Source organism: Geospiza fortis, unplaced genomic scaffold (genome assembly GCF_000277835.1).
Source record: "Geospiza fortis unplaced genomic scaffold, GeoFor_1.0 scaffold286, whole genome shotgun sequence".
NCBI classification, from domain to species: Eukaryota; Metazoa; Chordata; class Aves; order Passeriformes; family Thraupidae; genus Geospiza; species Geospiza fortis.
In genome coordinates, this window is record NW_005054444.1 from 322,011 (window position 1) to 347,965 (window position 25,955).

The window sequence follows — 25,955 nt, forward strand, 5'->3', positions numbered from 1 at the left end:
CTTCGCTTCCAGCTGAACACTTAGGTTGAGAAAGATGTGCCTTACTCAGCCTCTGGCAGTCATGGCTCTTGGGGAATCTCTGGGCAAGGGTTTGTTCTGCAGGTCAGCATCCAGATACCGGCATGAAAAACAGGATTTTTTTTTCCTTTTTAATATTTTAAAAAATAAATAGAAGAAGAAACAAAACTTTAAAATTTGTTCTTTAAATATTTCCAGCATTGCACGGATAGGACTTTAGTACGCTAGCCTGTTTGATCAGTAGTTTGTTTATTCTGATTCCTAGTTAAAATGTGCTCCTCCCTGCCTGCTTTTTCTTTCTGTACATCTTAAGAACACAGCGTATTCTTTTGTAATGACTAAAAAATAAGCCCTGCAGTGTTCACTGGACATCTTTCCAGCATGGGTCAGGGCTCTCTTATTCCTCTTCAAACCTGAAATTCCCAGAACTTCACCAAAAACATGTTAGCATCCTAACAGCTCTCATATTTAAGAAAAAAACAACAAATGAAAACAAAGCAAGCCACACACACACACAGACACACAAAAATCCTCATCCAAGAGCCTTTGTGACCTCCTGCTGGAGTGTCTTTGCCTTGGTCACTCTCTGAGAGCAGTGGTGTCTCCTGGAAATCTTTGAGGTGTAGGACTGAGTTGGGATGCAGGGTGAGGAAGGTGAGTGGGAGGTCAGAGATAGTCATCTTCGCTGGAAGGGGAGGTGGGATTAGAGCCCTCAAGGTCAGAGTCCATTGAACTCCCTGATGGTGTTCGGCTCATCTTCCACATCTGGGAGGCAAAGTTTCTTGCCCAGCTGCACGGGTATCCCACAGCCCTCAGCTGGTGAATTAGCCCCATGACCATGTGCCAGTGGCTTCTTGCAGTTCACTTGCTACCCTTTGCACTCCTCTGTTTGCTCATGGCTGTTAGCATCTGGCTGATGTACGAGGTCAAAAGATCATCCATCTTGTATCCCTGAGAAGGAGAGGGAAGATGTTACCAGCCTCCAGAGCACAGCTTATAGTCTCTTGCTTGAGCCTCCTGAACACACTGGCTACCAGTTCTTGCCTTGCAAATCTTCAGGTATATTTTGACCTATTCCACCATTTTCCTTGGTGAAATGTCACCACCACAAAGAACACTGTCCAAATATAATTTGCAACTTTGAGATGGAGGAGCTCCCTGTCCCAGGATGCTGCTGAGGCTGAGGACATAGGGAGCTTTGGATAGGACATAAATTTTCAAATGGCCAACAAAATACTGAATGCCTCAGATTAGTAACAATCCAAAAGGGATTTTTATCCTTTGTGCTTTGGGTTTAAGATAATCTAGGAGGAGATTTATTGCTGTGATTGTTACTAGGGACAAGCTGGGTAAATGATATTGGTTAAAGGGCTCAGGAGTACCCCTTGAGCCCATATCAGCTTTAATGTGTTTTTCAGTCCAGTTATAGGGAGCAGTCCCTCATGCTCCTGACACAGCAACATCCCAAGCACCTTAGGCTTGCTTGTTAGCTGGATAATGGACCAAGTGAGAGCCCTGATTCATTGAGCAGAGCCATCAGAAACTCAGAAGAAAAAAACTGTATCAGAGGCTCTTCTGAGAAGAAGAGCCCACTTTCAGCCCAGAGAATTCCTGAGACACAATTTGCTGCCAAATCCAAAGTCTGGATTTGGTCTAATCTTTAATGCTTCTTACCAGGGAGGTCTCACAGAGCAGCTTGCTTCCTCTCACCAAGTTGCCAATGGTTATGTGGAAATATGTGTTGCCACTGCTCCAGTTGGAGATCTTGGTGAAGGGGTGAGTGATGAGGATATCCTGGTGGGAACACAAAGCTTACACTCAACATGCAAGAGAACCTCAACTTCCATGAGGGGCTGTGGACAGTTCTCATTGCCCCTGTTCACTTTCCATCACAGCAGGCCAAGGATGTCTATTGTGATGAGACTCATGGGAATGGCAGTGAGATCAAGACTCCAGATCCTCCAGAGCTTGTGGAGGACTGCTACACTAGAATGGCCATGCAGGTGGTGGGAATAACTAGTGGGATCTCATTTACTCCAACTCCTGTCCTATTGCCTGTGAAAGGATTAAGGAAGGAGTGTGTGCATCCTCCAGGTACAGGGCCCTAATAGTTGATGCTCCCAATCCAAATTTTGTTGAAAAAGTCTGGGTTGCCTCTGTGCAACAGTGAATTTCTGCCTCCAGAAAGTTTTCTGTCTAAGCCATTTCTAACCTGGCTTAAAGAGAACTCTCTAAGTACTGAACAACATGCTCCTTGGGATGTCTTCCATGAGGGCTTGGGGACTGGGCTCAGGAGCATCCGGTGAATACCCAAGTTTTGCTTACCTTGGTTTTGGGATCAATGAGGCTGACTCCATGCTTATTGATGGCAATTAGAAGGATTTCTGGATAATTTGGCTCTGTAGTTTGCTGTTGGAAAAGTGATGATCTGGTTAGGGGACGTGTCAAACAAAATCAGACTCCTTCCTATTTCCTCTCTCCCTGTCTTCTCCTGACAGCACTGGCTTCTACTGTCCTTGATGGCACTGTAGTGCCACGGTGGATGGTCTGCATTTGGTTTGTGGTGGGTAGGGACACATCCCTTGGAAAAAAAACAGGTTCCCCTTTGCCTTCGCAAAACAGAGAAGCGTTCTTGTGTGTTCAGCAGCACAGCTGTGGGAACAGCCCCAATGACTGAGATATGCTGAAGCTCTACAATGCTTCTGTCTGGGTAAAAAGGCATAGCAGCAATGAACAAGTGTATTTGCACTTTTCCAATTAAGAGTATTGCGTTTTTCCCTGTTTCATCAGGATTGTCCCAGTCTGGTTCAGATCTGGAACCCCTCTGTGGTACAGGGCTCCTGATCTTGGCTAAAAGCTGCCAGAGAAACCCCAGGGCACGTACCTTCACTTCAAAGAATGCTGATCCAAATGTAGGCCACTTGAAGATAATCTTTAGAAAGGCAAGCTTGGCTTCTTCTCTCGTTTTGCCTGCGTGTTTGTTGTAGTATGCCACGATGGACTGCAACAGAGAACACAACAGAGATGGAGGGTTTGCAGAACCTGACACCAGGGATGTTTGCAGGAAAGGAGCATCAGTTCCACAATGATAGACTCATAGAAGAGTCTGGGTTGCAAGGGACCTTTGAAAGGTCATCTAGCCCAACTCTCCTGCAGTGGATAGGGCTGCCTTCTACTAGAGCAGCTTGCTCTGGGTCCTGCCCAACCTGACCTTGATGTTTGGTTCTAGCCTCTGTTCCAATAACACTTCAAAAATGTGCTGGCTGGTCACCGGAGCAGGGCCTGGAACTAAGGCAGGTCCTTTTTAGATAAGCTGAGCTGGTGACTCCATTAAAGAGATTATAAATTGTGATTGTCCAATTTATGCAGCAGAGGAGACTGAGAGACCTTCAGCCCAGAGATCTTGATATCAGATAGGAAACAGAAAGCACTTATTGGACTATTTCTTGATAGTGAGATATCTCTAATATTTTAAGGCTAGACCTGTTTGCATCTGTGCCACAGCTCTCCCTGTGTAAAGCAGGAAGAATTACCCCTTTACTCAGTAGTCTGCATTAAATGACAGACCACCACTTCACAAGAACATCTCTTAGCATGTTTCCATCTGGCTTTGCATCCACCAGTACAGCCAGTCTCAAGAAAAAGAAAACCTGGGGCAAGGCATGTGTATGTGAACATGCATGTAAAATCTCTCCTCTTAGTGGTGCTAGGGAAGCTGAAGCTCTGGTAAGGCTCCAGAAGGATCAGGTGCCACTGATTTTGGCAGTCCAACTTCAACAGTGAATGTCAGACAAGTCACCTGAGAGACTGGGCTTCTCCCACCCAGGCCTGGTGTATGAATCAAACTGCTGGTTTACCCTTTTCCAGTCATCCGGAGAGAGCTGCCGGATGAGGTCCTGAGGCACCAGCTCCTTCAGGAGTTTGGGGATGCTGGGGAAATAGGACTTGTCATCCTCAAACTTGACCCGGTAGATGAGAGCTGCCAGCTGCAGGACCTCTTCCCGTGAGCACTTGTGGTAGCCACGCAGGTACTTTGGTAACTCCTGCACGGAGGAAAGAACAGCAGAAAGATAGAGAGCATATCTGTGGACCTTCACCCTCACATGCTAAATGCAGTTTGTGGAGGTATCCAGCCCCTGGCTAAGAGGCTGTTCCCTGGGAACATCTGCAGATGGACAAGCCTTTGCAACCTACTCCTAATCCCTCCCAAGTCTCCACTGCTATTGCAGAGTCCTGGCACACCTGGTAATAGTGGAAGATTGAGTCTGCCATCGAGTCTTTTCCAGGCGTTGTGTTGGTCCAGAGTTTTTTCATGAAGAACACTTGGTAGGTGAGGGAAGGCACTATACCTGTGCAAGTGAAGCAAACATAACAGCTGGTGTGAGTATCAGCTGGCAATCAGTGTCTGCATCCAGCAGTGCCCATGTGCCATCACAGCCTGCAGGGACAGGGGCATTCACAAGGCCAACTGAGCTTTGACTTTGCAGAACAAACCACATCACTGCCATGCAAGGCTTTAATAAGGTGGGAAAAGTGTCTGGGTTCACTTGCACAACTGTACTTCATTGATAGCACCCATGCCTAACACAGGACAGAGGAGGTGTACCCTGGAGGCACCTGTGTCTTACAGCCACTGGTAAAATCAGCAGAGCTGCAGCCAGTTCCACTTTGAATGTGGTCAGTGAGGTGAGATGAATCCCAACACCGAAACTTTTCCTGCAGGCACTTCCCGGAGAGATGGCCTCCAGCAGGTGCTTCTCATGGGGGCCAGGAAGAGCCTTGGAGCAGAGGTTTTGCTGCTCCTGGATGGATCACCTCCCAGGTGATGTCCCCAGGGATGGTGCAGAGAGCATCACTCCCATCAGTGTGGCCCAACAGATCACAGAATCACTGAGGTTGGAAAAGACCTATAAGATTAAGTCCAACCATTAACCTAACACTGCCAGGAGCACCACAAAGCCATGTCCCTAAGCACCACACCTACATTTTTTTGAACACTAGAGGACAGTGATTCCACCATTTCCATGAACAGCCTGTTCCAATCCTTGTGGCAGACTATGTGGTCAATCTTGTTTGAAAAGGATGGAGGGGAGTAGGAAGGCTGTGTGTGACCCATACTGGAAAAAAAGTAATCATTACCATCTTTTGCTGGTCTTGCTTTCTTTATCCAGTCTGTCAGGTGTCTCACAAAGTCAAAGAAGAAATCTCCCTCCGGCACACTGATGACCTGGGGGACACAGCACATAGTCACAAAGGCTGAGCAAGTAAGTCATACAGTAGGATCACAGAATATCCTGAGTCGGAAGAGACCCAGAAAGATCATCAAAGTCCATCTTCTGGGTCTGCACAGGGTATCTTTAAGAATCACACCATGTGCCTGAGAGCATTGTACAAATACTCCTTGAACTCTGTCAGGCTTGGTGCCATGGCCACCTCCCTGGGGAGCCTGCTCCAGTGCCAAACCACCCTTTGTGTGAAGAATCTTTTCCTAGTATCCAAACTAAATGTTCCCTGACACATCTTCACGTCATTCCCTTGAGTCTCACCACTGATCACCCCAGAGTCTTCCCCTTCTCTTCCCCTCATGAGGAAGTTGCAGACTGCAATGAGGTCTCCTCTCAGTCTCCTCTTCTCCAGGCTGAACAAGGCAAGTGACCTCAGCTGCTCCTCACACGGCTTCCCCTCAAGGACCTTCACCATTGTAGTAGCCCTCTCTAACACCTTTATTTCCTTCTTATATTGAGGTGCCCCAAACAAGTGGCAAGACTCCACAGGCACGGTTGGCCATTGCCCAGGCCATCTCCTGTAGTTGTTGCTCACCGCTTTGCACTTCTTACACTGATGTGTTATGAACTGCTGATGTGAGAAAGCCAATGCCAGCACCTTGCTTCGGGCTCTGTCTCTAATTTCAGCCATTACTCCTTATTGCAACTTGTTTCACCACAACCCTTCTTTTTCCTTCCTGATGACTATCTCTATAGATTTCTCCCAGTTGCCAGAGGCAGCTCTAAGCTGCACATTTTTCTTACTTAGTCCTTTCTTATAAACCCAACTCAGCAACAGGCTAGGAGAGCTTTGCCTGTCTGTGCTTTAAGTCCTTTGGGGTGACTGCTGTGAGTCGGCTGTGGGACTGCAAGCCTCACCTGCATCAGATCAGATCTGACTTAGGAATGCCACAGAGCTTGTAGAGAAATGCTTCTCACCACACGGCTCTGGCTCCACCAGTGTGTACCTACTGGCAAGCAGGCTGTCCTGGGTACCTCAGGGCTACCTCAGCCTCTGGGTGGGTCACTCACCTTGTCGGAGATTTTGACAAAGAGGCTGAAGCCCTCAGAGGACTTCAGGAGCAGCCTGTTGGAGATGTTCTGGCAGAAGTCCTTGGCTTTCGTGCTGGATTCCACCTCAAATGCCTACAAAGACAGGAAGACCACCACTGCTATCTAAGGGTTAATTTCCACTTTTTGCTCTCTTTGAGGACCTCCAGGTGCACATGCACAAAGGGGTTTAGATGCCCACAAAGGGGTTTAGATGCCCACCACCAGTGAAATCAGTGACACTGTGGAATGGGACTCTGGGCATTGAAGGGATGTCCGCAGAAGCTCTGTCATGCTACTGCTTTACCACTGTGCTTTGTGATGCTGCATCTATATTCTGTGCTGGCTTATCCGGAGCTCTCCAGGCAATGCAAGAGATTTTTCTGATCTAACAGTGAAGTGTCAGAACTATTTGCTTGAGGAAAGAAGGGTGGGAAAGACAGAGTGAGAGATCTCCAGGCTGATTTGTCCTAACTGTCTCTCCAGTGATGATGAGGAAGTCAGATGCCTGGCTTAGACTAGGTCTAAGCCAGATGCCTGGTTTCTAGATAGCAGAATAGAGGGAAAATGATTCCTGTTTTATGGATATTCAAAGCATGGGATGTTTAAAGGTCTGTCCCATTTGTACGCACATTCCAATTCTGGTTTTGCCTTTTGAGCTGTGCTCAGCATTTACCTTGCCTCAGTTCTGCTCTGCCCACTTAATGAGATTCAGCTCACAGCAGTTTAAGGAACTTAAGCTTCTGACCACCACTGAACCACCAAGCTACCAGGACCCATGTTCCACATCCCACAAGAGTCTGATTTGGGGTTCAGTGCTGCTAATGCTCAGCACCACATCAGTGCAGATGCATGTTGTACTGGAATAATGCCACTCTCTCCACCTGGTGACTTCCATGGCCAAATGGATCACAGCAAACCCCTCCAAGTGTAAAGTCCCTACTGCCTCTTTCTACTGGCTCTCAGACAGATGCATGTGTATGAAGTAGTGTCATGCTCATTGCATTGTCATGTAGGAAAAAAATATTCAGTGATGAGAAACCCCAAGAGTTCTCTCAACTCTCCACTACAGATAAACAAGGGCACTCCGAGCTGATGCAGAGGAATCATCCTTTTCCTTCAATGAGTGTGGACTGTTTTAGAAATAAACCCACTTGGAAATACAGAAATTTAGTTGTACCCAGGGGTATGAGGGAAGAGAGAGATGTGAGCCTCATAGGAAGTCCAGTCAGTAGGTGAGACAGCAGTATCTGCAAGGACATGCCTATCTGCTCTGACATCAATATGACCAGCTGCCTTACCAGCATGTAAGATGCTTAGTGAGAGCTTCCTGAGTGCAGGTATCATTTCTGTGTCATCTCAGGTCAGAGGGGGTAATTTCAGTCACCTAATTGCCTGTGCTGCAATAGTCTGCCCATCTCCTGGGGGGCCCATCATGGTACCCCTTTGGATATTGTTGGGTGGACAATATCTATTGGTTTAGGCTCCAAATAACTGAGAGCCAAGGCCTGTGAGCTACTGTGAGTGAATGGATAAGCCCATCCAGTTTCCTTCTGTTTGCAGTCATACTCTAAAGCCTCCAGTGAACACCAGCAAAGCACCCATGTCTTGAAAAACACAGCTCACAACAAATCTGAGTAGACAAGGATGGATTTCCCTTGTTATGCTTTGGCCCAGAGGCTTCTGGAAAGGCTGAACTTTTCTGAATCAGAACCAGTATCAGCCTCTTCTGAGATTTTTGAGAATAAGAAAATTGACAACCATCCTGACAGAAAATAATTTCCTTCTCCCCCATTTACCTCATCGGTGTCATCAGGGAAGTAAACCTTGTGGAAAATTTGGGTTGTTTTGTGTTGAATGGCTTCCACTTCTACCAGATGGGGTGGGTATTTTCTGGATCCATTCCTGCAAAACAGGAGGTGGCAAGTGTCACAGCATCATCATAGCAAGAATCCTTTTTTAAAAATCTTCCCCTTTTAATGCATATCCTTTTGAGTAACTTCAGCTATTTTCTAAATATTATTTTTCTTCCAAAAAAGAAGAACATGACTGAAATGGACCTGGATGAAGTTGATTAATTTCTGTTTTTCTACACTTCTTATCAGAAACCCAATGTCCCCTTCAATCAGTTTGGTGGAACAGAGAGAGGCTGTGAGCTTTCACTGTGCCACCAGACACCAAAGTATCTCCCAGTTGTATTTTTTCACACATATTTGGATGTTGTGGTACAGTCAGGACTAGGAGGTCTTTCAGTGCCATACCTCAAGGCTTTCTGGAGTCTCTGGATGCAGTCTGCTGCCAAGGGGTGATGTTTCCGGGACTGCAGGAACCTCTGGACATGGGGCAGGAGGATGTTACTCGGAGGGAAAAGGCCTGTACACAACCACAACAGCTCCCAGCCTTTCTCTTCACTGTATCTGCACAAGAGGAGACCCAGGAGGAAAAGAAAATTACTCGTGGCACGGACACTTCAGATCTGCTTTGCCCAACACAGTCTACTGCATTTGGGCCAAGGGGAACAAAGAGTTCTTACTTGATGTGGTTGTCTGTGAGCTGCTTGAGGGTCTGGCAGTAGATTTCATCCTTTAGGGGTTCGGCTTTCAAGGCACCTTCAAATATTTGGTCTGTCAGCTCATTGACTGAGCGGGTCCTTTTGGATGGGTAGTCACCCATATATTTCAGCACAGGTGGGAGGTAGGAGTCAAGGATGAGCTAACTGGGATATTTGGTGAAGGCCCTCTGTTGCTGATGTTGTTAAAGACATCCTACACATGACTACAGAAGTGGCTGCAAAGGGATATTCAGCATCAAACTCTTTCCCCAAGGCCATGTGGACTGATGAGGGCTGTGGCCATCCAGAGCAGGTTCGTTTGGAAGAGAGTCAGCTGAACCAAGACAGAACAGTGCTAGGTGTGTGGATCAGCAGGGCTCAATAACTGGTCCCTGAAACCTCACTGATTAAGAAGTAGACACACCTCAGATTTCAAGGATGCTTAAGGTACAGATTTGTGGCACAGACCCATTTCCAAGCCTGTGACATGGTCCCACAGCCCTTGAGAAGGACCTCAAACCTTTCTTTGGGCTTTGCTTGGGGTCCTAAAAAGTCCCTGTTCAGTCCTTTGCCTGTCAGACCTGCTGCCCAAGGGGACTCCCAAGAAGAGGAAGGATATCAATAAAGGCCATACAGGCTTCTTGGGACAGCTCCTCGCTGCCCAGGATCTTCTTCAGCAGTGGCTGTTTGATGGGCTCACGGGTGTAACACCACAGCTTGTCCTTTCCACGGCTCTTGGTGATCATGACCCGGCTAAGGGTGTGCTTTGGAGGTGGTCTGGCAGCAAACACAAAGCAAGAGGTGGAGAGATTACAGGGATAATAGGAACAGCTTATGGCCAATGTTTAACCTAGGGCAGTTGCTCACAGCATCTAGCTAATGAACTCTTACATCAAAAGGGACATCACGATTTAGCAAGTATCCAGCTCCAGCTCTGCTCAAAGAGAACCACCTGTACTCTCCTATGGCTCAGAAGAGTCTCTTATAGACCCTACCCCACTAATGACACCACAACCACCTACCCTATCCCAAAAAGCTTCTAGCCCCAGGAAGGATGATGGCAATGAATGGTCAGGCAGTCACACTGAAAGAATATCACCTAGCAGTATCAGCCTGACAAGGGGAAGACATTTCAGAGGATCTGATCTGCCTGTTTGGATTGCCAGCCCATCCAAACAGAAGTGAGAGCTTTGGTCAGCTGCATTCAGCAGTGGTGCACATTTAAATTTTTGGAGCTGAGATGAAAATGCTTACATGGCTTAAGACATCCTCCCACATAATATTAAATTTGAAATTGCTACACCTCTGCTGAGATTTCTTCTTTATAAAACCTCGTCTGTGGAAAACCTGCAGCTCAAACGCCATGACCTAAACCAGAGGCTGCAGTTGTACAAAGCCACACAGTGGGGTATTCAGAGTCTTTCCCAGTAGCAAAATTTTCCTGATTCCCAAGCTACCTGCAGATGGACTCCTATAATTTTTGAGAATGGTTAAAAAAATCACCTAAAATAATCATAGGAAAATTCCTCCAAGGTGTATGGCTTTGCTCTTTCTTCACTGTCTGAAACTGCCATCTGAGAGGTTCTGATAACATCTTGTCGTTGGTCAGGAGTCATTGTGACCAGGGCCTGTGGGATGAAAAGCTCTCTGTTACCTGGTGTCTGATGTATTCAAAGAGAGGAAGCAGATACAAAACAAGGACAGTGAAAATGAGAACAATCCATCAATTCCTGTTAACAGTTAGAACTGTGCAGTTGTAATTTCTCTGTGCCATTCTCAGTCACTGGTGCAAGGAATAACAAGTATTTCCATAGTGTGGATCACTTCCTAAGGAAGATAATGTGCTCTGGAACCTACAGCTCCACATGTGAATGTAGCAGTTCCCTCCAACCACAAATACACCTTTAAGCAATCAGGCCAGCTGGAAGGATTTAGCACAGTACATGGATATTCCAAGTCATAAGTTTGTGGTGTCCTGACTGCCAAGATCAGAAGAAAGGCTGAGATCACTTTTGCCTTGGACAACTTGTCACCTCTCTCATCCTCTTTGTTTTCTGCCTTACATTCAGGGAGACTTGGGCCAGATCTAAGCACTTCATGAAGGCTTTGACCTCCCTGGACATTGTTCCAGGTTGTGCAATTCCGTAAGACTGCTTACCACGATCTCCAATGGAGGCATGGTGACGGTAGGCAAAACATAGACGGAATCAGTCGGGAAATCCCCTCTCTGCTTGGTACGTTCATTGAACCCATTAGCCCATCCCGAGTTCATCACTTGTTCTCCTGTGTCCTGGTCCAGAACTATCAGGTCTCCTTTAAGGAAGCTGAGGAACCCAGATTCTTCTCCCACTGCAAAAAACCAACTATTGGTTAGAACTGTTTTGTTTTTTTTTTCAAATTCCTCAGGAATATTAAATCTATCTCTACATTTACCACTGAGTTGGGCTATTTACTTGCCTGGATTTGGGTTGTCTTGGAGAGTGACCACATACTTGGATCGTTTCCTTAGTCCTTCAAGGAAGGTCACCACCAGGTCCCGGATATCCTCTGCATTGTTGGAGGTGAAAGTGTATTCATCACCTTTAATGGTGGCCAGAGTGAAACTCTGCCCTTGCAGCTTTCCTCCTCTGGGATATATTTTTATAGGAGACATAAACATGAAACATAATGACATCCAGAGGCAAAGCCTGGAAAAAGACTGATCTATGATGAGATTGCCAGCCCAGTCTATTCCTCCTTACCTGCTGCTTGACACAGCTGTGATCTCTGGGAAAGAGAGCTCTAAGAGAACCTGCTCCTGTTCATCCACAAAGTACACCCCTGTCCAGTTGACAGCTACGATCACATCATTTTTAGGCAGGCTTGGCCCTGGGGTTAAGACAAGACATTCAATCAGCTCATGAAGGGTCTTAGGATACGGAAAATGTTTTAAAGGAGGATGCAATTATCAAAAAGCTCTGTGTTTTTTTAAGGGAGAGAAATAGTGGCAGACCCAAAGCCTGAGGATGCAACAAAAAATAATGTGTCCAAAAAAGATCAGCTGGATGGTCCTCTTCTTGTCTCTGGAATCCCCATCTCTCCTTCCTTTTGCTTTAGAGCATCTTGTGCTCTGGGGATGGGCTCTACTGACTCACCTGAAAATTTGAAGGCTTCATAAAACCGAGAAAACAGCAAAGGCCACTTGAAACGTGCAAAATCCACTACTTCTTCCTTGACCTTTTTTGGGTCTGCCCTCTTCTGAGTATAAATTCCCTACAGAAAAAGCAAACCACAACCAACATGAAGCAAAACACAGTTACATCCAGGAAGAGAGCAAGGAAAATCAATCCATGATTGAAGATCTTGGAACAAATATTAACGACCTAAAGATCTTGGAACAAATATTAATGGAGGTCTCAGTGTGGCTAAGGGCCAAACTACTGCAGGAACAAGTGACAGTTTGGTCAAAGTCCTGGCCTTCAGTTTCCACTTTATGGAATAATCTGACTTGGAGAAAGCTGCGCAAGCATCTGGAGCAACCAGTCTCAATGAGGTTCGACTCAGCTGACTGGATTTCCCTAAAGTAAGTGTTTACTTTTCAGCTTGACATTCCTTTAGCTGGAAGCAGACACTCATCCCTTAAGCCCCTTATTTAGGGCATCCTTAGACACCTGACACTTCTGTACAAAGCTGATGGAGGATGTGCAAGCTCCAAGTGAATCCCTGCGTCTCCACTGATAGTTAAGTTCAGTTGAGACTCCCTATGCACCATGGAGATGTTTACATAGTAGGGATCCTGACCTGAAGCTGGCTCCTGATGTTAAATGAATGCCCATGCTCATGCCAGGAACATCACCCCTCATGAGTGGTCATGAGTATTGGGTGATGAGTTATGGGAAGTGTTGTCATGTGAGAGTGTCACAAATGTTCTAATTGAGGCCAGGGAGGTTTTATACAATGCTTGGCACAATGAAGCCCTGACATTATCCATAGGCATGAACCACCTCTGTAATACAACCAGTAACACCACAATCTCGTGTAACAAGAATGCCACCCCTGAGATGGTGTTTTGCATCTCACAGTAAATCTTTGCAGGATGTCTTTTACCAGATCTTGCATAAAAACTGAAAGCTGAATATGGTTAGTACAAGCCCTGCCCTTTCTCACAGTTTTAGCTTTAGGCCAGGCTAAGAGCTGAGCTATGATGTCTGACACACGTTTAAAAGGCAAATGAAGCTATTGAAACATGATGTGGTCCTCGACAGGTGATCTATTGTCCCCACCTTTTTATGTGCAGCTATAATGAGCTGAGCCCATTTTTCCACTGTTTTTGAAGCTGTGATCTCTCTGTCTGGAATGTAGGATGGAATTAGATTTAGCAGCCTTTCCAGTACCATTTCTGACCCATAGTCCACGTAGTACTGCTGGGAAGCCAGTTCTGCCAGATCTTCCTCCTGTGGGAGCCAAACAAATCAAGTTAATGCTGTCACCAAGTCATCACAACATCCATCCTCCACCACTCAAGAAGCATGTTGTGGAGGCTGGGTGTACTACATAATTGTGTGGGGATGCTTCTTTTTGGCAGAACTTCACCTTTTGCACCTTTTTGCACATCTAAAGTTCAGGGCAATGACCACTGAAAGCTATGATTAAGCCTTATCATGTTCATTGTTAAGAATGCTCATGCAGCACATGGAAGCTTCCAAGCCCAGTCAAGAGGATCTGACTGCTGTAGCTCCTGTTTTCCAAGTGAGTACCATAATGCCCAAGTTAATGGGTGTCCAGGGAGGAATATTTATCATACCCTTCATTGTAACCTATTTCACCATCTCAAAGACACTTGTTGGACCAGACTGGGAGCTGCTGAGGTCACATACCTTGTCACACCGGTACTCCCCAAACTTCACCCCTCGCACGATCTGTTGGTAGATGAGATTGGTGGCCACGTTATCCTCACTGGGGTTGTGCCAGGGGGTGAAGATCTCCTTCCTAAAGAAGAGCCGCCAAGGTGCGTTGCGCTCCTGCGCTCCCTGCTCCTTGGCATACTGCTCGCACTGGGACACAGCGTCCATCACGTGGTCATTGCCACTCCCCAGCGAGGACACCTAGGCAGGGCAGAGAGAAATGTGCCATTCACCTGAACAAATGCAGACCGTTTTAGTTAGAGAGATCTATTTTTAAGTTGCTCAGACTACCTTTATAATCAAAATAATAAAAATAATCAATGGCTCTATGTCATCTAGCCAGCCAAGTCCTGCAGCATGGCTGGGTGAGCCATTCCATTTTGATCTCCAGCTTCCCATCCAGACTGAACAAAGAGCATCAACATGATTCAGCAAAGCCAGTGGTCCCATTTTAAACTATTGTTGATTCATACTGTGCTTTGAAATGAGCTGTTTCAAAGTCATGGACTTGGATCCAACCTAGCTAAGCATCAGAAAAACCCAGAATAAAAGAGCCTGTCCTGTTACAGAAATTTACATCATCTTACTGGGGTCTGCCATGAAGCCCCCAAAGCACTACATCTCCTCAGACTTAGCATCCTTTGCTGAATGTCTCCTCAAAAAAGATGAAGAATACAGAGTGTAAACCATTTTCTCCCCCACCTAGAGGCAGAGGTGGCCACATCTGTAGGTGAGAATATACTTCATCCCCTTATACAGCAGCTCTTGGTATACTTGAGTTTCATTGACTTACAGCTGTTGTCTCACCTGATGAAGCTTTACCCCTCTCATTTATGCTCACCTTTATCTTAACAGAATTTCTGAGAATTATATATTTTTAGGTCAAATAAAGCAGGTTAAATGCCAATGCAGGCACGGTAGTTTGGATTTTATTTCATTTCAGAAGCTTAATTTCAACTGTTAGCTTTCTAATTAAATTTAATTGGCTCCCTTGCATAAAAATCCAGGTAGGATGTTTTACTGGAAATTCATCTCTAATAAGCTTAACTGAGAGAAGAGAATAGCATCACATAAGTTTGTAGGAGGAAAGGAATTTCTGAAGGTTTCTGGTCCACCAGACTAGTCAGAACAGGTGCCTCTTTCAATGGGTTTCTCTGTGCATTTTCCTGTTAAATTCTGAATATCTCCAAGGATATTCAGAGGAGAGAGATTTTCCTACAACCCAGCTGCAGAGCTTGACTACTCTTTTTGTGAAAATCATGCTGACACTTGCACTGTAGAAATAATCCCTCTGCCTTCTGGAAGTTATGTGACAGCAAGAAGAACCTCTCCCTTTACAAGAACTATTTGGGAACAGAAGTTAAGATATACCTTGTCAAAAAGTGCAATGTAGAGTGAAAAGCCAAATCGGTCCTTCAGGCTGATTTTGTCGGACAAAGAATTACAGAGCTCTTTAGCAGTTGTTGCAGAGTCTGTCAACAGTGTCTTTGTTGTCCCATCCATAAACGTGACAGGAAGCATGATCGGTTTCTTGGACTTGGTCGCCTAAAGGATTAAAGTCAAACTTTATAATATTATGTGTATTTCAATACTATTTACCTGCATACTCCTCCACTCCACTCTGGAAACCACTTACTAATTCCTGATCCCACTGACTGGATGCTTTTCAGTGCTACCACACCATATTTATCAACAGGATAATGTACAGTCAGCCACTGGAAGCACTTGGAAGTCACAGATATTTTATTTGCTGCATTCAGTCATCAAGGTGCCTAATCCAGAAAATAAAAGCATGCTTGGGAATGCTCATGGACACTGGAACACAGCTGTATATGCTTGCAAACCAGTTTAGAAAATGAGCAATTTTTGCACAAACCGCCTGTTCCAGCTATAATTATCCCCAAACAAGCCCCAGGGACCACTCATGGGAGGCAGTTTGCCTGCAGCCACCTTCATCTGGAAGATAGTTTTTTTTGAACACACAGGGGCTTGCTCTGTGCCAGCTGGACTCAATGCCAACAGCACACTTTTAATTTACAAATACTGATGCAGCCAAAAGGATTGATCTTCAACATACTCTGGAGCACATCCAGGATGTACAGGGAATGTAATATCTTGGAGTTTCATGAAAATTGTTGACAGAAATAGGCATTCTGCTGTCCCACATTCTGTCCTGACAGAGATGTGGTTCTTGGGACAGTGGAAGGCTTAAACCCTAAGCCCCAGTTCCCTGGGGAGGACATGGAGGGGCTCATACCTGCAGCTCCAGCCAGCTGGGTGGCTGTGTCCTTGTCCCGTTGGCAAATGTCCGCCTCAGCCTCTCTTCACAATAGGGAGCATAACCTGGGGGGCCTCCGTTGATAAAGTTCCTTAAATACTGTTGGCAGCAGGGAACACATTGTTTAGACCTTCGGCTTAAGAGGCCAAGCATTTGCAAAAAGTAATGTTTTATTGAAGAAAATCCCTCTGTGACTAATGACAGTGATACCACTCAGGCTTGGATGTTCCTGCATCACTTCACTGGAAGCTGAGAGACAGTCTGCACCCCTGCCTTGTTCTTCTACTGTGAATTTCTGGCCTCAGAGGAGATAAGATACCAGACCAGATAGACCTTTGATTGAAGCCAGAGTAGAAGCTATTCTGTTCCTGGTATTGCTGCCAGTGATTTCTATCTTTGCATTTTAAAGATGTGTTATAAAATGTTATTGAATGTTGGCCAAAAAGATGGGACTGAATGAAAAATATGTGTAATTAATGATTCCAGAGGACTGTAAGTGAATGCTACTCAGAACATTTAACTGACAGCACAAAAGATCTTTCACAGTGACATTAACACATATCTCCCTAGTCAGATTTCAAATAGCATTTTGGCCTAAAACAGAATTTGAAGAACTTCAGTGTATGTTAAAAATATAACCACATTATTGTAGAGAAAATTAAATCCAGTGATTTCCACAATATGAAAGATAACACACTCAAAAGTTTTACACAAACACCTTGGTCAAAATGTTAGCAAAGACTAATAAACCTGTAAACCAAATTTTTCTGAGAGACTTTGTAGAAAGATAGAGTTCTCTGAATGATAACACACAGCTATTCCTTCAGAAACACAGACTGCTTTATAGCACTGTCAACCATAAATAACATGGCCAGAGAGACAGATATCTCTGTCAATCCTAACTTACAGAGACACTATGAAGTACCTACGTAACACAGGTAGGTTATAGGGATGAGATCTGTTGAGAGTTTTTTGCAGATTGAGGAGTTCTTGCTAGACAATGGCCATATTCAGCCGATGCATAATCCAGCCTGCTTGTAATAATGGACAATGGACACGTTCACAAACAATGAATAATGGACATATTCAGAATGGGGTCGGTATATCCTTGAAGATACAAGAAGAAGAGTTGTTAAGACTCAGCAAGTTTGTCAGTAAGCTTGGGAATGTAAGAAAAAAGTGAACCATGGGTGGGCCAGATGACCACAGCAAGATGCGTGAAAAATTAGGTGATCCAATCAGCATTCTATTTTAGATGCGTGAACAACTAGGATTAACCAATCATATATTAGCTAGAGACACATGGACAGTAGAGATTTATTATAAATATAGTCTTTTTAGGGATAATAAATTTGGCTTCACTGGATCATATTGGTTATGGTGTGATGTCCCTGAACCTCCGCACCCCGCAAAAATCTGCTGCAAATGATTGTAAATGGTCAATGCAATGTCAAAGTGAAGGTTTAATTATGCTATTGCTAATAATGAACTATGCAATTACATATTTTTTCACATTCCTACTTCCTTGTGACTAAACCTTCCCACCTAGACCCACCATTAGTTGAAAGAAAGGTGCAAAGAATAGGAGTGCTAATGTGCCTTGGCCCATATTTAACACATGATGCGATAAAGGTGGGATCCAAAGCATAACTTGAATATTTGGGAGCTGGAATACATATTGAAGACTTGCCTCATTATCAGTGAAATACTTCTCAAAATGTTCAGTTCTAATTGATACTTTTGAATGACAGAACCATAGAAGGAAATGGATGCCATGCAGAGGGACTTGGACATGCCTAAGAGTTGGGCCTGTGTGAATCACATGAAGTTCAACAAGGACAAGAGCAATTTCCTGCACCTGGGCTGGGGCAATCCCAAACACAAATGCAGGCTGGGCAGAGAATGGACTGAGACTAATCCTGGGTAGAAGGACTTGAGGGGATTCATGGACAAGAAGTTCAACACGACCCATCAGTGAGCACTCACAGCTCAGAAAGCCAAACGTGTCCCAGGCTGCATCACCAGCAGTGTGGGCAGCAGGGTGAGGGAGGAGATTCTGCCCCCTGCTCTGCCCTAACCAGATCCCACCTGGAGTGCTGCATCCAGCTCTGGGGCCCCCAACACAAGAAAGATGTTGAGCTGTTGGAGCAAGTCTGGAGGAGGCCGCTAAGATGCTCAGAGGGCTGGAGCACCTCTGCTATAGAGACAGGTTGAGAGAGTTGGGGTTGCTCAGCCTGGAGAAGAGAAGGCTCCAGGGAGACTTTACAGCACCTTCCAGAACTTAGACGGGCTACAAGAGAGCTGGAGAGGGACTTATAATAAGGACATGGAAGGACAGGACAAGGGGAAGTTACTTTAAACCAAAAGAGGGCAGGTTTAGATTGGGCATAAGGAAGAAATTATTTGCTATGAGGGTGGGGTATGGCACTGGAACAGGTTCTCCAGAAAAATTGTGTCTGCCTCATCCCTGGCCAGGCTGAATGGAACTCTGAGCAATCTCGTCTAGTGGAAGGAATGCCCTCCTGGCAGCAGGGTTTAACTAGATGACTTATAAATATCCCTTCCAGCCCAAACCATTCTATGCTTCTGTGATTCTATGATCCTGTGGTTGTATGATTCTGTGTCTGAGTCTCCCGAACTACTTATACATTATTTCTGACAAGTGCTTCACTATCCTAAAGAAATCTTCTGTTATTAAAGATTTAAACCAACACAACTTCCTGCACCATACTTTTCAGATCTCATTTCCACACATAATTTAATTTCCTGTGACTTTGCCAGTGATTTATCTTCTTTATTAGATTTCACACTGACGAGGCCTGGGGATGAAGGAGGCATTTCTATTCTTGGCTTCAGCTCTTTCAGTGCTGAACACCCAGTACCTAATCTGATATCTATGGAAATTAATGGAACATCTTTATTTCCAGTCAGGCACTGGAACAAATTGTCCAGGGAAGTGGTGGAATCACCATCCCTGGAAGTATACAAAAAATGCAGATATGGCACCTGTGGACATGCTTTAGTGGTAGGCTTGGCAGTGGTTGGATTGGCCGTGGTTGGAGTTGATCTTAGACGTCTTTTCCAACCCAAACAATTCCATGACTCTATAACTCATTTGGAAAGCAGACTGTTCAAATCCAGGCAACAGAACTTTGCCCAGAAAACAGAAAAAGAAAATCCTTAAGAACAACCCGATTTTCCAAAGTGTCATCCACTTGGCATCTCCCACTGACTTCAGTCCTGCTGATCCACAGTGCTGCTGAGGATGGGTCACATGTCATCTCATGTGGCTGTTTGGAATTGGATGTTCTCATGTGACACATGATGGGGAACATAGCATCATTAAGAGAGCACCTTTGCAAATGTACTTCCATGTAAATTAAATCCTTCCCTTTCTATGTGCATTTTTTTAGTGCTCTACCTTGCTGGTTACTGTCAAAGCCAATAAATGCTGAATGCACAGACCTTTGCATTCAAGAAACAGAGGAGAAATGTGGGCTATTCCGGTTGTGTGAATTCCACTTGCAGGTTCCCACAAACAAATTTCCTACCAGAAGTCACTTAATCACATCTTCACACATCTATATGCGGGAGACATCAGTTAATTTGGTTGTGTACATTACCTTTAGAGTCACAGGAAAGAGACAGTCACTTCTCAGGAGTGACTCACCTGACTGACATTAGACAATGAACTTTGGATCATGAACAATTTCCTTAGGAACTCTCTCATCTTCATTTTTGGCAAAGACTGGGATTCCCTCTACTGTGAAACCCAAGAGAAAAGCTGGTCCCATGAGTGGAAAAGAACATATACTGGTAGATAATTCATTAGACAAATGTCATCTACAAGTTACCTTCACAAACTTCTCAGAAGGAGCAAAGCATCCCACACAAAGGGACATGAGTATCCAACCCCTAGCATGGCTGCTTTTGGATGGGTTCTGAGTCAGCTGCTTGCAGATTTGACAGTAGATTTCATCCCTACAATAGGAATAAAAAATAATTAAAAGTTAAACAATAAAAAAGAGGAATTATTTAACATTAACTTCTATTAATAAACATAAACACATAAATTGGCTAAACCAGAGACAAGCAAGTGCCCTTCATTTGACACTTTCCAATTTTTGAATGCTTCATTTAGCAGCTGAAATGAGTTTGAGTTTTTCATTAGCGGACCATTAAAAATATTCATACAAACAAAAGAGATACAATAGTCAAATGGAAAACAGAGTAGTGAGGAACAAGAGTGGGGATTTAAAAGAACAATCCAGTGTCATTAGAACTTTCAGAAATGTTTGAATCTGTTTGCATGGTCCTTCCACTGGGTCTGATATGGGCAGTAAGGAACATGATCCAGCCCAGCCTGCATTATACAACATAACCATAAAAATAATGAAACGAGAGCTTTGTAAAGCTGCAGATAATATCAAACTTGTTTGAATAGCTCAAGAAAAGCTCAAGGAAGAAGGAATGGAAAGAATGGCATGTTCATGCCTTTGTTTTGATGTCTAACCTTAAGGCTGGCCTGAGGATGCCATTACCAATAATGAAATGGAGCTTCTCCAGGTTGGAAGTGGGTCGGTCTTCGAGCATGCTATTACCCTGCAGCGTAGACTCCCCATCATGAAGTCTCTTTGTCACCTGCCAACCAAACATATTGGTCTCTTTCAGGACAGCCAGTTACTGTGGCCCCCCCCCCAACCCCCATCCCAAGTGTGTGGTGCTCCCCCAGACAGACTCCTCCACCAGCCAGGAGGGCTCTCAGAAGTTCTTTGATTTAGGATTTTAAATGGAATTGGAGGGTTTGACTGCGTTGGCTTTAATCATGTATGGGTGAAATTAAAATGGTCCTGTCTAGTTACACTTCCACCTGCTTGGTCCTATCCCAGGGTTTCTACAATGGCATCCCCTTGCATCCCTGCTCTGAGCTGGTCCTGCTGCTGGGAGAGGGCCACCAAGGGTCTTTGGAATAAACCATATAATTTTCAAGGAGGACTTGTCCCTTTAATCTAATAATATTAAAATAATCATCAATGTTTTCACTGGCAAAATGGACCCATTCCCCATGCTAATGGTGCAGCTGAAACTGCATAAGCATGGTGCTGTTTGTGAAAACAAGGATGGCATTTGTCTGCCCAGCAGCTCACTGTCTCAGCTAGTCAACCCCATCTCCATTTAAAGAGATGGACATTCCTAGAGCATTTTCAGAGCCAATTAAAGTGAGCTGGATCGGACCCTGTTTCTCCCCACTGACCCCTAAGGGAATATCTCACAGAGCAATCTTCATGCTCTCAAGAGGCTGTAGCCAGGTAAGATGGTGCCTGCTCTGGAAATGGGCAGTTTATCAATTGTTGCCATCACCCCCACCTGAAAGATTTATCATTCGTCACTCTTTTGAGATAGCACTTCTCAAAAGCTCTCAGCCTGGGGTAACTGTTCCCATGGGGAGTTTTGTGCCTGGCACTGGAGTGGAGCAGAGTGCTGTTGAAGACCCCATCTCTGCTATCTATGGGCAGGAAACTAAAAGCAGGGATAGCAATCAGACCATCACAGAGTGGTGAGAGGTATCAGCAGCTGGATGGAGGGCTGTGAAAGAGGGGAGGGAAGGTGCTGGATGGATGGAGAACAGGAGCCGAGGGGAGGCCGGTGCGAGGTGCAGAATGACTCAAGGAGACACGGGAAGCCAACCTTTCCCCTTAAACACTCCTTAAATCTTTCAGGCAGAGAGACAGGTAGCGCCAAACCCAGAGGAGGGCTGGTTCTATGTTGTCTAGGGAAAAGCAGAAGAGAGTCAGAGAGGGCTGCAGACAATCCAACGGCACTTGTGCTGCCAGGCGGCCAAGCGTCTCCCCTCACCTCCTCTGTCAGTTTGGATTTCTTCTTGAGCGTTAAGGAGACCAGTTTGTGCCGCACACTGTTCTTCTTGTGCCCATCAACATGAGTACTCTGCAAAGCAAGAGGAGGGGATGCAAAGTGGTGAGATGCAAGTGCTGAACAAGTGCTCTCTCTGCCTCCCTTGGGCTCCTGAAAAAGACCATTAATCCTGAGCAGAGACTAAGAGGCTGTGTCAGAGGCTACTGGGAACCAGAAGTCTGGACCCATATTCCTGAGCCTCTGGATAACCCAGGGCTGGCTCTGAATTTTGTAAATACTCTCTAATCAGTAAGTGTGTCTCAGATCAAAATTATATATTGGGAACATATGAAAAAAGTTATGTTGAATACATGGCTGATTTGTGCTGAGCCCAGGTCCATCCAGTTCTGCTGTATGACAGTGGAAATGGGATGAGCAAGACCACTCTCTGAGACAAGCCATTTGCACAGCAGGTTTTTAGCTGGAAGTCATCTAGCCAGGGATTCATGGACAGGTAGTCCACCCACTGCGGTTTCATAACTTTTAACCAGTCCTGTGCTCTGTCAGGTTTCCCAGAAGGACACCTTTGATGTGGGACAGCTCCAGGCACTGACTATATGTCATGATATTACTTGCTGGCTTTCTGCTTTTATAGCAAACTTTTGGGCCCAGTCAACCACTACCCATTTAAACAGCTTTGAAAAGACCACAATTTCACACCTAAATGACACTTTAAGTCCTGTGGCTATGATGGTTTATATCCATTATTAACATGAGTTGGTGCAGTAAACCTGGATTTGCATATCATTTTGCTCAGGCATCTTTTTGTACTGTGAAGAGATGATTTAACCACAGTCAAAAAAGACAGCTCAAATTCCTTCTCTTCTGTACTACCTGATATCTCAGTTGGCCAAAATACAACTTTTTGTAATAAACAAGCAAGAAGTTATGGGCAGAAGGAACGAAAGGTGATTCTTGGTGTATATTTTTACAGAATTATGATCCTGAGGCCACTCTCATCAGGTAATTCACTAGAAGTGCTGAATGGTATCATCATCTTAAGAACAAAGGATTTGTTAATTTATCTCTGCAAATACTACAGAGACCTGTCAAGAAAACTTCTTGAAAATTGAACAGTGGCATCCAGAAGATGCCAATAGCAGATTATGTCTCATCCTGTTGAATAAAGCAATTGCCAAAGATGAAAATGTATCAGCACTGTGGACATTGATTTCTCCAGAATAATGTTTTGTCTGGGAAGGATACTAAGATGAAGTCCTCCAGTGACATCCAGAAGGCACTCAGGATGCAATAGGGATTTGGTTTTTTAAAAAAAAATTATTTCCACAGCTTAATCTCCTGGTAACTAATTACTTCCTGCTCCAAGATTAAGGGCACATTTTTAATTTAGTCTCTTCTGACTCAGGGCAGATCAAAAGGAAATCTCCAAAAAAGAAACATAGGACATTGCATTCGCCCTGTACTTTAGCCCTGCAGGGTAGAAGAGAGAGATCAAAGTCCCATGAGAGATATCAGGGCACTTCCTTCACTGGGGAACATTCAGCTGGCGGACATTCAGTTCTCCCTGTGAGGAAGGGACAGGATCACAGGCAATTCTCACTTCATAGCATAAGTGCAAATAAAATCAACAAACTGATTGCCTGCAGCAAACCCCACAAGTTGCTTCTTTCCAACACGTTTCAATATCCAACACCTAATAATAACAACAACATCTCTTTTACAGCCACAACAGCTACCTCTCCTTCTCCCTGCAGAGCCTGCAGCTCTTTCTTATAGGTCTTCTTCCCAAGAGTCTCATAGATTTTTGTCATTACTGGTATCTTCTCACCACCATCACTCATGGCTGTGTGGTATTTCGGCTCAGGGAGGTCTCCCATGAAACGCAGGACAGTGATCCATACAGCAAGTGCCGCCTATTTGAAAGGAAAATTACAGCCTGTTAGCTCACACTAGGTCAGTGGAGGGGGTGGTCCAGCCCTGCTGAATCCATCAGGATCCCCACTGTGGTCTCTCTGTACATCTGCAGGAGACAAAATACTTCCTTGTGCCACACATAACAGTTTTGCCTGCAGCACACATCCTCTCTGAATGCTGAGCAGGCTGCTGGCTGGGACCACACATTCTGTGTGGCTCTGTGTTTGTGCCACCATCAATGTGTTTGTGAAAAGGGGGTTTGCTGCTTGACAGGGGATGCCAGCCTTACCAAGGGGCAGGGACTGGCAGCTCCTAACCCACTGCAGAGGGCAAGAAGAACCACAGTGATGGCAAGCTCATGGGTAATGTAATATGCATTATAGGTAGGCAGGTTGAATCCATTTCTGCTCTTGTACTGCTGGCTATGGGACAATCAATTCTTCTCTTCTAGCTCTTCACTGGTGTGTATGACAAGGCAAGAAACAACTTTTCCAGCTCCATAGAATCTTTACAAGTTGTACTGAAGCAACAATTTCCATTGCCTATGACCTGAGCCCTGAGCACCTTATTGCCTTAACACCAAGGTACAGAGAGGGACCCTCCTCTCTAATGCTCCATCCCTCTGATATTCCCTCTGATATTCTGATATTCTTACCAGCACTCAAAGCATACTGGTGGGACAGTGGGCATGGACACATGTGCAGCAGGTAAGTGTATCCCAAAAGGGAAACTCCTGGCACCCTTTGGCTGGAGGGCTACCCAGGTTTGCTCCAACCCACCCAGCCCTGCTAGAGGTTTTTCATCCCCTGCCTCACCAACTGGTCTCCTTCATCTTCATGGTACAAGAGAGGCTGCTTGAGGGGCCGGCGGATGTACGTGTGTGTTGTTGTGCCCTGGAAATATGTGGCAGCAAACTTGGCAAATTTGTACTCTGAGAGGTCTTCTTCCTCCTCCTCGGGGAGAGGCAATGCTGCATCCAGGTCCTCTTCCTCCAGCTCCTTCTGGACTTGCTCAAGATCCTGTTGTGGAAGGAAATGTCAGACACTCAGCATGGCTTTGGATATCAAACTGCCATTTCCCTTTGGGCCTGACTTTTCTGCCAGTCTGATTTCCACCCCAAAAGGAAAAGTCAGCTGGAGGAAAAACATGGAATATAGCTCTAGAGCCCATGCTAAGCCCAAGCTTCGAAGGACATGCCTGTGCCCAAGAATATCCCCAGAGCAGTAGAAGATACAACAAGCATGGCCCCACTCATAGCATGGGGAAAGGATGTCTAAGAGCTAAATGCCATGAGCTGTGATGAACCTAAAAGTAAAGATCTCAAAGGCCACAAGTCCTCGATGACCCTATAGTGATAGCACTCTCCTCCATTTGGTAGTCTCAGGGAAAGATGCCAGGATGCCTGCCCATCTCTAGCCACAGAGCAATAACCCTCTGGGGTCACACAGGAGAGCCTGACCTTGAAGGAAGCCTTCAGAGACCCACTTTTTTATTACTGTATCTTTCTTGATCTATTAATGTTTTGATAATGTCTGTCATGTGACAGCCAGGCTCCTGTACATCTCCAGTACCTCGAAGCCATTGGGTGCCTGTCCCTCCTGGCCAGGAAGGGAGGAGGTTGTCCCCAGGAATCCAAACATTTTGTCCACCATTTCTGAGTCATTCACTGGCTCATTGCGAGCTCTCTCCATTTTTTCTAGGAGCTCTTTCTTCCGACGTGCTTCCTCTTTCTCCTTTACTTCTCTCTCTGCATCTTCCCGTGCCAGCTGGGCCAGGCGTACCTGCAAAAGGAGAAGCCCAATGACTGAACTGCTCCTTCCAAAGAGCTGGCAGTAAATTCCACAGAGCATGAATTTAGGAAGGCAGGCCGCCTGGTGCTTAGGGCACTCTATCCATATCATGACTTGGAGCAAATCAGTGACATGTCCATGTCTCAGTTTCCCAACTGCAGAAGGACAAAGCAATGCATTTTCCCCATTCCTTAGTGCCTATTTAGGGGTGTTGGTCCATGCACAGAAACTCTCACTGACCTAATTTTTTTCTTTTATACAACAGCCCTGCATGTCCACACACACACAGAGTGTCCCAGTTCCCCCTTTAGCAAAAGTGAATAATAACTATAA

General features: G+C 45.2%; 1 protein-coding gene across 2 annotated transcripts in view; it reads right to left on the reverse strand.

The window, feature by feature from the left end:
• Positions 1–491: 491 nt before the first annotated feature.
• MYO7A (myosin VIIA) overlaps positions 492–25,955 on the reverse strand; it is a 97,713-nt gene continuing 72,249 nt past the window's right edge. The window contains exons 24-50 of one of the 2 annotated variants that reach the window (XM_031062298.1): positions 25,404–25,613; positions 24,648–24,851; positions 23,655–23,831; positions 21,733–21,990; positions 20,558–20,685; positions 19,899–20,025; positions 16,024–16,143; positions 15,138–15,311; positions 13,740–13,967; positions 13,146–13,316; positions 12,018–12,135; positions 11,625–11,751; positions 11,341–11,510; positions 11,042–11,232; positions 10,387–10,511; positions 9,503–9,660; positions 8,866–9,019; positions 8,594–8,749; positions 8,132–8,237; positions 6,315–6,428; positions 5,158–5,245; positions 4,261–4,367; positions 3,876–4,061; positions 2,903–3,019; positions 2,344–2,427; positions 1,693–1,812; positions 492–969 (exon numbers count right to left, since the gene is read on the reverse strand). In XM_031062298.1, coding sequence (XP_030918158.1) covers positions 880–969; positions 1,693–1,812; positions 2,344–2,427; positions 2,903–3,019; positions 3,876–4,061; positions 4,261–4,367; positions 5,158–5,245; positions 6,315–6,428; positions 8,132–8,237; positions 8,594–8,749; positions 8,866–9,019; positions 9,503–9,660; positions 10,387–10,511; positions 11,042–11,232; positions 11,341–11,510; positions 11,625–11,751; positions 12,018–12,135; positions 13,146–13,316; positions 13,740–13,967; positions 15,138–15,311; positions 16,024–16,143; positions 19,899–20,025; positions 20,558–20,685; positions 21,733–21,990; positions 23,655–23,831; positions 24,648–24,851; positions 25,404–25,613 — 4,008 coding nt within the window. In that variant the 3' untranslated portion in view covers positions 492–879. The remainder of the gene's footprint in view (positions 970–1,692; positions 1,813–2,343; positions 2,428–2,902; positions 3,020–3,875; positions 4,062–4,260; positions 4,368–5,157; positions 5,246–6,314; positions 6,429–8,131; positions 8,238–8,593; positions 8,750–8,865; positions 9,020–9,502; positions 9,661–10,386; positions 10,512–11,041; positions 11,233–11,340; positions 11,511–11,624; positions 11,752–12,017; positions 12,136–13,145; positions 13,317–13,739; positions 13,968–15,137; positions 15,312–16,023; positions 16,144–19,898; positions 20,026–20,557; positions 20,686–21,732; positions 21,991–23,654; positions 23,832–24,647; positions 24,852–25,403; positions 25,614–25,955) is intronic. The other variant, XM_031062301.1, reaches the window with a different exon arrangement.